At 37.6% G+C, this 12,534-nt stretch overlaps 2 protein-coding genes across 2 annotated transcripts; one reads left to right on the forward strand and one right to left on the reverse strand.

Annotated features, from left to right (window-relative positions):
• Window positions 1-220: 220 nt before the first annotated feature.
• Window positions 221-2,819, forward strand: LOC132615497 (ethylene-responsive transcription factor ERF110-like). The gene is made up of 2 exons (XM_060330102.1): window positions 221-750; window positions 1,672-2,819. The coding sequence occupies exons 1-2, from the start codon at window positions 432-434 to the stop codon at window positions 2,562-2,564; spliced, it is 1,212 nt and encodes a 403-aa protein (XP_060186085.1). The 5' UTR covers window positions 221-431; the 3' UTR covers window positions 2,565-2,819.
• A 977-nt stretch (window positions 2,820-3,796) lies between these two features.
• LOC132616088 (26S proteasome non-ATPase regulatory subunit 12 homolog A-like) lies at window positions 3,797-12,080 on the reverse strand. Its single transcript, XM_060330681.1, has 11 exons — window positions 11,911-12,080; window positions 11,339-11,533; window positions 10,270-10,377; window positions 10,059-10,163; window positions 9,856-9,912; window positions 9,583-9,779; window positions 9,044-9,143; window positions 8,663-8,775; window positions 5,394-5,547; window positions 5,233-5,310; window positions 3,797-4,589 (listed from the first exon to the last, which is right to left on the reverse strand). Exons 1-11 carry the CDS (start codon window positions 11,911-11,913, stop codon window positions 4,371-4,373), a joined length of 1,329 nt encoding a protein of 442 aa, XP_060186664.1. The 5' UTR covers window positions 11,914-12,080; the 3' UTR covers window positions 3,797-4,370.
• Between the last annotated feature and the right edge of the window lie 454 nt (window positions 12,081-12,534).

A 12,534-nucleotide genomic window follows, 5' to 3' on the forward strand; every position in this document is an offset into this window, starting at 1 on the left:
TTTCATCAAGAGTATTTTCTCCTCCTTTGAACTACTTATACAAATTAAGGAATATCTAGCTGGCTCATGAGCTGACCAGCCGACTCTTCTTGTGGCTTTGCTTTAATATCTTTGTACATCTATTTTATTTTTGAGTTTACTTTTTTTTTTTCTTTTGTATTTTAGTATATTTTCAACTCCCAACTTGAGCGGTTCAAGTGTCTATATATAGCGGTCGGTTCAAGAAAGCTTTAAAAAAAAAAGATTAGTTTGCCACCTCTTGTCAACTTTCTTGAAACTCAAATATTTTTTTTTCTCTCTCTTTGAATTTTGAAGTTTAATTCAAACTTCTCATTTTATATTATAATTGTTAGGACTTTGTAGTTAGTCTTATACTATATAGTATATACTAGATTTTGTTATCAAGTCCCTTTATTTAGTGAAGTTGTTACATGTGTATACTCAAGGTGGCGAATTTTAGAAGCAAAAGGGACAGGGAAAGAGATGATGAGAGCTCTAATTTTAATGTGTTGGGATCGACGTTTTCGGGTAATATTAACAGAGAAGAAGAAATGTCTGTGATGGTTTCTGCACTGACACGTGTCGTTACTGGTGAAGATAGAGTATTAATGGATCATCAAGGAGATATTGGTGCAGCTAATTCGAATAATAATAATATTGGTTCATCTTTGTGTGAATTTTCTGGAGGTGTTGGAGAGAAAAGGGGACGTGAAGAGCAACACTTTTTGTCTGATATTAGTTCACCATCAGGTATGTAAATTCATATTTTTTGAATGTTCATTAGTATTAGTTAGAGTTTAAGCTCTATTTTAAAAAATATTTATAAGCATATCATTTAAAAGGTTAATATCTAGCCGTGTGTGAAGGTAGAATTTTTCAAGGGAGTTTATTATCTATTCTATATAAAATATGATTTTTAGTTCCACCTCTAGCTCCTCCTATGATTACAAATACTGATATTTAAAACATCGATTGGAGATATTTTGGCAAATGATAAGTAATTAATCACGTTAAGTTACATTAATGGCGTAGAAATTTCCTTACACTATCATTGTGTATATAACATAGAAGTATAGTACTAATTAATTTGTTCTTCTTGTTTGTTTTTGCCCTATAGTTTCTTGTCCTTGATTTCCTGCTATTATATGTTATTTCTTGTACTTCGAGTATTTTATGTATCTATTCTTTTTTTTTAGATTATTTATCATGGTCTTTGATCTTGCTCTATTTCATTTTCATACTACTTTGAATTACTTGTCCTTATCTGACTTTTTTTTTGTCATGTTTTCTCTTGAATCGAGGGTCTTTTGAAAACAGCCTCCCTACATTGTAGGGGTAAGGTCTGCGTACACTTTACCCTCCTCAGACCCCACATTGTGAGATTTCACTGGGGACGTTGTTGTTGTTGTAGTTGTTCTTGTTTGTTGATGTATAAAAAGACATGAAGTAAGGCTAATAGTCTTTTTCTTCTTATATCATAGTTTGAAGATCAGTGTTGCTAATAAGCCAATTAAGTGTAGATGATGACAAATAGAGAGGTGTGATATATATAAACGATTAACCATCGGGAAGATTCTAATTCATTAAGTTTGCATGAACTCTTGAGAGATTATCATCAATAATTTCCTACTCCTAATTTTGTTTTCTTGGAATGCATTATTGTGTTAATAGGTGGGGAAAGTTCAAATGTTAGGACTACTGCAAGCGACACACCAACATCAGAAGCAACATTCATATATACTACTCCTACATATGATAATAATAACACCATTATTGATCATAATCAACCAAGAAGAAGATATAGAGGAGTGAGACAAAGGCCATGGGGAAAATGGGCAGCTGAAATTAGAGATCCATACAAAGCTGCTAGGGTTTGGCTTGGAACTTTCAACACTGCTGAAGATGCTGCTAGAGCTTATGATGAAGCTGCACTAAAATTTAGAGGCAGCAAAGCTAAACTCAACTTCCCTGAAAATGTTAGACTTGTGCCTACTTCAATTCCGCGTCACAATGCCGTTGGTAATATGAGATTTACAACGGAAAAACAGTTCCCTACGAGCACATTTCCCACGGATTCGGTGGACAATAATTTGGAATTTTCGATGGAAAAGCAATTCCTGAAGAGCACATCTCCCAAGAGTTCCGCGGAAAATAATTTGGAATTTTCGACGGAAAAACAATTTCTGACAAGCGCACTTCCCACGTATTCCGTGGGAAATACCCTTTACACTGCTTCTTCTTTCCCTAATAATAATCCTATAGTTCACACTCAATTAGCCGATAATAATAGTGACATAGACCCTCAGTTTTTCTTGAATGATGATTATCAAAGGTTGCATTCATCTCCAAGTTTGTTAAACCAATCCATGTTTTCTACTACATTACAATACTCTTCTTCTTCATTGTCGTCGTCTTCTTCTTCTTCTCAAGCGCCTTTTATTCCCTTTATGTTTATCCAGGGTTCTCAACCTACCGGTCAGAGTAGTGCAAGTGATTTTCGGGATACTTCATCGGATTCAGCTCATCACCCTTCTTCTTCTAGAAAATCTAATAGTCGTGACTAGTTAGAGATTTATGTTTATCACTTCAATGTGATTTTTGAATGGATTGTGAAACCAGAACCGGTCTACATAGTGAACAATGTAGGTGGACAAAGTTCTCTTTACCTTTTTGGCTAAGTTGTTGAGATATAAATCTTGAGTGGGATCTTATAAAATGAGAGTTATTTTTTGGAAATTTCTTGTTTTAACAAGAAGAACAACAAGATGATGTTGATATGATGAAATAAGCAATGATTATGACATAATGTTTGTCTATCTTATTTTATATGTTGGTATTTGACTGATATTGAATCTAAGAATCAAGACAAATTAAAGCTTTTGAGTAAACAAGTTAATATATCCATGCAAGATACTCCCTCCGTTCACTTTTTACTTGTCCACTATGGACTTTGCACACCCCTTAAGAAATAATAAATGAAGTGCTTAATTTACCATGATGCCCATATTAATTGGTGCATATTTTTAGTGAATTTGAAATGAGTAATTAAAACTATGAGTAAAACAGGAAAAAAGAAATTGTTTTCTCTTGATATGCTAAAAGTGACAAGTAAAAGTGAAAATCTATTTTTAGAATACTGGACAAGTAAAAGTGAACGGAGGGAGTACTAAGATTATGCTCATTACCAACAATTCAATAAGAGGGTGATCAGCATGACAAATCACGTCATTAAGGATGGCAATTAGTTCCCAACTCAATTGGATTCTCCACACGTTGAAAATACCTCTTCCGCGCATCTTTCTTGTGTGGCTGGAATGGAACAAACCGAAAAAGGACCAGCTAAAAGTGAGCTGGGCAGACCAACCCAAATGCTCAATAGAATATAAAAAAGGACCACATATATATGAAAACACCTCAACGAACTCATGTGAATGTTCCTCAGTCCAAGAAAACTATAATTTGTCATATGCATGTTGATCGATGTAGACCAATTAGGGAGTAATGTCGACTATCATAAAAGGATAATGCGGCTGTTCACCTTATTAAGAAGGAAAGGGAGACTGAATGCAAGATGCAAGACTACGGAGCCAAATGGCTCTTTTCTTATCAAATACCCTATCCATCCAATCAATTTGCATCAGTCCAAAATTTTCTTCATGTAACTTCAGAATAATAAAAATGGACCTATCTCTATTCGCTTTTGATACCCCATTTAATAATGCTTTAGAAAATAGTTCAAAATGGGAATTTTTCGACTCCACAATATCTTTTCTTATAATATAATGCTAAAAAGGTATCAAAGACAACTCACATCCGCGTTCATTCAAGATAAATAAGTAACAAACAATTCTCAAAGGAAGAAAGACCCGCTTTTGTGCAATAGCTGGCAAACCACACAGAAGAGATAACCCACACTTGGCAAGCCCCGTGCGATGAGCTCAACCCAAAAGGCAAATCCCCTACCTTTTGTAGGCAGGGGGTTTCAAACCCGAGACCTCCATTATGGAAGCCCCATGCTCAACCAACTGAGTCACCCCTCTGATCCTATTTGATTAACAATTGAGAGTAAAGTATCAACAAACCTATGATCTCTTAACATCAACGTTTAGTTGTTGATCACAATGACTAAAGCATCTGGATAATACAAGAAGAAATAAAGTACAAAAAGAAAAAGTCTAAGCCAAGAAGCTGAGGAAAGCAAGCAGGCAGACGAAGATAGCATGGGTAGAGGATCCAAAATTACGAGCTTTTTTTCCCCTTTAAGCGGTGGGCAGGCCAGACCGCAAAACGGTTTCAATTTTGTCACATAACTGCTCCCCGATGACAATTACCATAATTGATGAGCTACCTCATAGAGTTCTGCCAGTCTTTCAAGCCCTTGTTGCAGCTTTGTGCACCATTGTCTCCTTGTGGATTTGGTGACAACTCTTCTCAACAAGGTCGAGCAACTTCTCCAAATTAAAAGCCCATGAATTTAAAATGTCGTTGCTGTCTTTTGCAGGTTGAAAACAGACTATACCCACAGGTCTATCAATCTTCGCGACCAGTGCTTTTGATACAACCATTTCGGAAAGATGTTTTTCAGCATCCTGAGATGAGAGAACAAAAGATGAGCATCACCAGAAGAACATGTTACTAAGTAAAACAGCAATCTCAATCGGATCAGAAGAACATGTAAACAATGTTCTAAATAACAATGACCGAGGATGCGGCTTAGATGGATAAACAATATAATCAGGAAGATCATATGGAACTGGATAAAAGGGCATTCTTCAACCATAAAATAGTCAAACTTAGGCAGCCAGATCATAGTTTTCAGTTCCCAAACTAATACCTAACTGGAAGTTAATAGCCAATAGAGCTTTTGGAGTACTATTTTAAATCTAAATGCTATAGACTAAAAATCAAGATGGGCTCTAATTTGAGAGCTTGTAGCAGCTCTCGTACTGATTCACGTCAAACAGCGTTAGTGACATGTGGTACCAGAACACAAGGTTATGTTGCTTTTTGCTTCTTTTTTTTTTTTTTGGGGGGGGGGGGGGGGGGGGGGGGTATTTAAATTAAACCCACGATTCAAGCTCTTGCAACCCGAGTCTACACTTAAGTTTTGATGGTGCTATAGCGGAAACTGGAAAAAGGTTAAATCCCAACAAACTTTGCAGTAAAGAATCAATCTGAAGAAAATTTATCTTGTTGCAGATGTGATGCATAATCAGGAATCATGAATCCAACCTGAATTTCTAGGCACAATAAATCTGCTAATCTCTTCAAAGTTATCCTCGAGTAGTATTTTGAGACAACAAGAATGTTCTGCAAGGAAATAATAATTAGATAAATGAATCAATAGAAGCCATAAAAGGAGCGAATTGGAGGCGTGCAGCAAAGGATATTACATGCTCTGTAACTCTCAGTCTAAGATCTTTAGCTGCCTCGTCACCCAAAGAACCACCAAGCATATTCTTCTCATTTTCAAACTCATCCTTGAAGGTATTCCATAATGATGTCCACTGAATGACTTCCATGGTAATTAATTGTTTCAGAAGCAACCTAAAACAAACAAAAAAGGTAGATACTACTAAACCTTACACCCAAACTGCTTGCCTACTGGAGCACAAGGATTTAAGAAAATTGTAAATTTTCATATCGAACCTGTCCCATAAAAATCAGAATAATTTTCCGCCAATTTCACTTCCAGGTTTATAAATTGAGAGAATATGGTTAATTAATCCCAAGCCATTATTTATTATTTCCCTTTAGAGTTTCTACTTGACACAAAAGTTTCAGAAACTAAACTTAATAAGACAGATGCATTAATAATTAAATTACAACGATCTTTTATTGATGGTAGTCAGGAATGTGTTCTAAAAGTTCATCAAGAGCAGCCTCACCACTAAACTTATTACCGTACTATACACAATATCTTCTTGTAAAGGTTTTACTTAACAACAACAGTTCTGAGAAAAAAATTAGTTAATTTAGAAAGATGAATTATGATAATCTCCTTCTGATGCTTGTAAAGAAATGATGTTTTGCTGAAGAAGCAGCATAGTTAAAGAGTACAACAACAACAACAACAAGCCCAGTATAATCCCACCATGTGGGGTCTGGGGAGGGTAGAGTATACGCAGACCTAACCCCCACCTTGAAAGGTAGGGCGGCTGTTTCCGAAAGACCCTCGGCTCAAGAGAGGAGAACAAGAGAGGAAAAACAAGACAAAAGGTTAGATAGGATCAAGCCTTGGGGTGCTCCCTTTCAAGGTCTCAAGTTCGAAACCCACTGGGTGCAAACAATTTCTGAGGGCCATCGGACTGGGTAAAACCTGAATTAACCGTGGTGCACTTGCGGGAAACTCCTTGCCGAGGGCCTGTGCACCCCCGGGATTAGTCGGGGCTCTAAGAGACCCGGACACCCGGTGCTTAATCAAAAAAAAAAAAGGATCAAGCATATCGAAAACCAATATGAAATCAAGGAATAACAAAAGCGAGAAAGCCATGTTAGAACAGTCCGGAAAGAAAGGAGCATTAACTACTATAGATAACTAAGGCCACCAAAGTACAACGGCCCAACAAATATAAGCAGCAATCAAATGGCAATAAACAAATGAGCAAAACTACAACTACTAAGGTGAAAGGGTTGACCACTTAGCCTTCTATCCTAATCTAAGTCCTCCACAACCTCCTATCTAAGGTCATGTCCTCGGTGAGCTGAAACTGTGCCATATCCTGTCTAATCACCTCTCCCCAATACTTCTTCGGCCTCCCTTTGCCTCTCCTGAAACCGTCCATAGCCAACCTCTCACACCTCCGCACTGGGGCATCTGTGTCTCTCCTCTTCACATGCCCAAACCATCTCAGCCTCGCTTCCCGCATCTTGTCTTCCACCGATGCCACTCCTACCTTGTCTCGGATATCTTCGTTCCTAATTCTATCCCTCTTAATGTGCCCACACATCCACCGCAGCATTCGCATTTCCGCAACTTTCATCTTCTGGACGTGAAATTTCTTGACTGGCCAACACTCCGCCCCGTACAATAGGGTCGGTCTAACCACCACTTTGTAGAACTTGCCTTTAAGTTTTGATGGCACTTTCTTATCACACAACACTCCGGAGGCGAGCCTCCATTTCATCCACCCTGCACCAATACGATGTGAAACATCGTCGTCGATACCCCCATCTCCCTGTATAATAGACCCAAGATACTTGAAACTTCCTTTCTTTTGAATGGCCTGGGTACCAAGCCTCACTTCCTCGTCAGCCTCACGCGGTAGGCCACTGAACTTGCACTCCAAATATTCTGTCTTGGTCCTACTCAATTTAAATCCTTTAGACTCCAACGTCTGTCTCCAGCCCTCCAGCTTATCGTTAACTCCGTTGCGAGTCTCGTCAATCAGGACTATGTCATCCGCGAACAACATACACCAAGGCACCTCACCTTGTATTTGTCGCATCAATTCATCCATCACCAGGGTGAATAGAAATGGGCTAAGCGTTGATCGCTGATGCAACCCCATCATAACAGAGAAGTGCTCCGAGTCTCCTCCTACCGTCCTTACCCTGGTCTTAGCTCCATCATACATGTCCTTTATCGCTCTAATGTACACCACAGGTACGCCTTTAGCCTCCAAGCATCTTCATAGGACCTCTCTTGGCATTTTATCGTAGGCCTTTTCTAGGTCAATGAATACCATGTGCAAGTCCCTCTTCCGCTCCCTATACTGTTCCACCAATCTCCTTACAATATGAATGGCTTCTGTAGTCGAGCGCCCCGGCATGAATCCAAACTGGTTCTCTGAAATAGACACACCTCTCCTCACCCTCATTTCCACCACCCTTTCCCATACTTTCATAGTGTGACTTAGCAGCTTGATACCTCTATAGTTGTTGCAACTTTGAATGTCTCCCTTGTTTTTGTACACGGGAATCATTGTACTCCACCTCCATTCTTCCGGCATCTTCGCTGTCTTGAAAATGACATTAAACAACCCAGTCAGCCACTCCAAGCCTACCCTGCCTGCATTCTTCCAAAATTCCCCAGGAATCTCGTCAGGTCCGGTCGCTCTTCCCCTGCGCATCCTACGAACAGCTCCCTTAACCTCCTCAACCTTTATACTCCTACAATATCCAAAGTTGCGACGCCTATCCGAGTGCTCCAAGTCTCCCAACACAATGTCTCTGTCCCCTCCTTCGTTCAAGAGTTCATGAAAGTATGACTGTCATCTCTGTCATTAAAGAGTGATGTTCTTTAAGTCCATCAAAAGGCAGTCTCACTACTCAAATTTATTACCACAGACACACACAAGAAATTATCAAACATTCAGGTTGATACATCTGCATCTAATCTTGAATATGGATTCAAGTCATATGAGAGAAACGCAATTTTTCTTTGATAAAGGTAATTATGAGACAAAAGAAACTTATATCTAGCTTGCATAAAGAGAAATGTAAGCTAAATCACAGGGGTTTCTTCTCCATTTTATTACAAAATACTACCAAATGGCCCATTGATACAAAAGCAGGGGATAGTTTCCAGAAAGGGTGCTGATGATGGTTTGCAAAATTTGAGAAACATCTTTCCCACAAGCTCCTATGGGCAAATGAAAGATAATTGCTTATCCTCAGCTCCATAAACAAAATAGTGCAAGTAGAGTTTTCGAGAGAAAACCTGAAATGAGGGATCTCTGAAAGATTCTTGTCCTCCAAAGTTGAGTTATGAAGACTCGACTGCATAGGATCATGTGGTGACAAAACCAAATACCAGCAAATCTTCCTCAGCACCTGCATAATAGGGGGGAAAATACAGCATAATTTAGGGGCAACCAAGTATCAAGTGGATCTCTGTCAAGTAAATACGTTAATATTCACTATCTTCTTCTACTTATGTCACCAATGTTCATTGGAATTTGATATCGCGTGTTGATATGATACATTACTTCTCTAGTTAAGAATGATAATTCATGGGCGCAATCATGACTTAAAAAATTTGCATATGAGGTGCACAGATTACCATAACTACACGTCAAAAGTATAAGTGAACAAGGCTTACTGGTATCCATTGTGCTGGGTCTTCCTTTACAGAAGGGATCTCATATATGGCCTTGTAACAGCGACATATCTCTAGGTAATCATTGTTATGAAAGTAATACCTGCAGCACCGGAATAAAAGAAATGATTGTGCCAGTTTAAGACATACAAATGCAAAGAAAGGTTCCAGATGCAACAACTGCAGTCTCTATCTTTCTAGTAAGTGAAAATCAGAATGTTTCACCCGGAATGCACATGTTAATCTTATTCCATCGTAAAATGAGTAATGTGCATCAAGGGTCAGGATGCATTGAAAATCAACTAGGAAGCAAGTCAGTGAATTTATTCAAACACAAATCTGTTCAAATTACGACCATGCTACAAAAATCATCAAAAATCAGTGAAGAAGAGAGACATCAACCACAACTACTAATCTGTTCAAATTATGACTTGGCATAAATATGCTGAGCCCCTGAGCGCTTGGGGTAAGAATGGTCTAGTTTATCATCAAAATCAAGAGAAAACAACTTCAGCCAAACTCCACATAGAATCATAACTCACCTAATCATCAATTCATAGTAGATTCGCTTCAATTCTAACAGTGATGGAATATCTGGAGCAGGCTCTTCAACTACATTGTCACCTTCTCTTGGTTTCTTCTTTTCTTTAGAAGGATCGGCTTCAAACACTTTGGGATTGATCTTTCTTGAGAGTATTTGTGCACGAACATAATCTGGACTATCTAAACAGAGACGCACCTGCAGAGTTCAGCATTACATAACTAGTCCAAAGTCATGCTCCAGCTTTAGAAAGAAAAGGATCAGCGATACATACTTGTTCAAGAATAAAAGCTATCTTCTCTGTTTTTGCCATAGCTCCAAAAGTTTCAACCTGTCCGTCAACACACCCATCAATGGTAACATTGCAAGTAAGTAATCCCAACAAGCTTCTAATTAAAAACTGAGGCTCAGCTTGACACTGATCACTAAAGCAAAAAGACCAAGCAGTCACCAAGGAGAAGTTCAAGGAATACTGACCGCAACTTCTTGCATCAAATTAGCAGCCTCGTCTATGTGTCCTTGTTCTTCTTTAATTTTTGCAAGTTTCTTAATCAAACGGGCTCTCTCAATTTCAACATATATCTACATGCAAGATTCAAGTCCCTCAGTGGGAGGAAAAAAAAGGACAAAAGATAACCGAGTGTTCTAATTTAAAATGTAAAAGAAAAACAGACAAATGAACACTTACCTTTCCTGCAGATACATTATTAAGTGTCTTGATGAGTTCTATCTTAGTTTCAAGATCAGGTGTCTGGTCAATATACTGCATCGCTTGTTGGACCATAGCCTGTACAGCCTGCACAAGTCCCAAAAAGATGCTAAACAGTGTTATTATACAATACTATAGGACAGACAAACCCATAAGATCATCCATCACCACTGGAAAAACACCATGTCTCACAGGATTCTGATAGCAATGCATAGTTCCACATACAATATGTTATGTAACGAACGAACATGCCTGTAAGCACTTCACATAATCAATGGGCAGGAGCATATATTCAACTGTACCAGTAATCAAACTTTCCAAGGCAAACAGGCACATGTCTAGTAGCTAAGCATGCCTAAGCATCACCACATTACTCATCTAATCATGCAGATGATGAGTGAACTATATAAAAGGAAAATCCACTCTTTTCTCGCCCAAATGCGTACGACTTCTATAGATTATTTCTGATAGGTAAGTAAACAAACATCAGAAAGCATCAACATGTTGCAAACCTGTTTTGCTAAAGTCTGCATTAAGGCAAAAACCAACTATTCTTGGGACATAATCATTGGATACCACAAAAGCACAAACCAGTACATCAGCCATACAAATGTTTGGGCACCACGGAAATTGCGAAATCTAAATAACTAAAGTATTATTCCCTTAGTATGGCCTCCCATATTGGCTCTCCATATTTGAATTATTTTTTATCAGGATCGCAAAAAATATATGGTTCTGCAAATTTATATAATTGTCTTAAAGGACATGTATAAATGTACACCTAGTATGTACTTCCTCCGTTCACTTTTACTTGCCACGTTTCGCTTCTCGAGAATCAAACTACATGAACTTTAACCAACATTTTAAGATGTATTTTTTCGTCATATTAATATGAGAAAAAAAATTGCAACTTATAGTATTTTTCGAACATCTAAAACTAAATCTCAAACTAGTATATGTGTTTATATATCAATTAGCCATGCCTAAATCTCAAACTAGTCAGAATAACTATACACAATCATCTATACTAATAAGAATTTCTTATTACCTGTTTCAATTGTCCACGACGCTTAGACAAGAGAACAATCTGTTCATTAAGTGTATTCCAAGCACGAGCATCGAAGCATAGCTGAATAATATCAGTAGCGGCTTTCCTCGTACCCGCAACATCTCCAGCTTGTCTCATTTGCTTCTCCACATTCAACAGTGTCTCTATTTGCGCTTCCAATTTCCCATCACTTTCCTGAAATCAAGCAATATTACGCCGCGTAGCCCAAAAACATTATACATAATGTATCAACCTAGTATAAAAGGTATTTATACAGAAACATGAGCTAAATCGGGTAACAAACTCAAAAGTATGGACTACATGGTGTCCAAAATAGAGAGAGAGCGTAATTTTTCCCAAAAATGAATTCAATATGCCGAAACGAGATCTGAATATAGTAAAACAAAACAAATATGAACTGTAGAATAGTAGATTATCATTTTGTAACATAAATCTATCACAAAATTAAATTTACAGTTCAAATTTCCAAAAAATTAAATTCATTCAAATATGGTGAAAGGAGATATGAAATTAGTAAAACAAAATGAGATTTTTAAGTAGTAGATTATTACCATGTTTGATTGAGATCGCTGTGAAACCCTAAGAGAGAGAGAGAGAGAGAGTATAAAGTGTTGAACACGGCCTCTCTTTTACTGCTTTTTTCAGTCTATGTTAGCTGTTTCTTTCTTTCTTTTTTCTTTTCAATTTCAATCGAGTTTTCTTGCACAAGGGGTTAGGAGATAATGTTGCAAACACTTTTTTTTTTTTTTTTTTTTTGACCTTAGGTACGCATTAGTGTGTTTGTTTAATGGAGTATTGAATACGAGACGGATTCATAAGTTAAATTTTGTGAACTCCATCGGTAGATTTTTTATCATGAGTGCAAATTTTATTTTTCTAAGTATTAGTGATATTTTCATGTAAATTTATATATTGTGTCTGATTATTGTATTACCTTCTTGTTGTTTTTGCTTGTTGCTATTGCCTTCTTTTTCATCTTTTTTGAGCCGATGGTCTATGTAAACAATCTCTATACCTTTTCGAGATAGGTTAAGGGTCTGCGACATACTACTCTCCTCAGACTCCACTTGTGAAATTACACTAAGGACCCGTTTGGCCATAAGAATTTTTCACTTTTTTCTGGAAAATGTTTTCACTTATTTGAAAATTAATGTTTGGCCGTGAAAATTCCAAAT

This window comes from Lycium barbarum, chromosome 10 (assembly GCF_019175385.1).
Source record: "Lycium barbarum isolate Lr01 chromosome 10, ASM1917538v2, whole genome shotgun sequence".
Taxonomy (NCBI): domain Eukaryota; kingdom Viridiplantae; phylum Streptophyta; class Magnoliopsida; order Solanales; family Solanaceae; genus Lycium; species Lycium barbarum.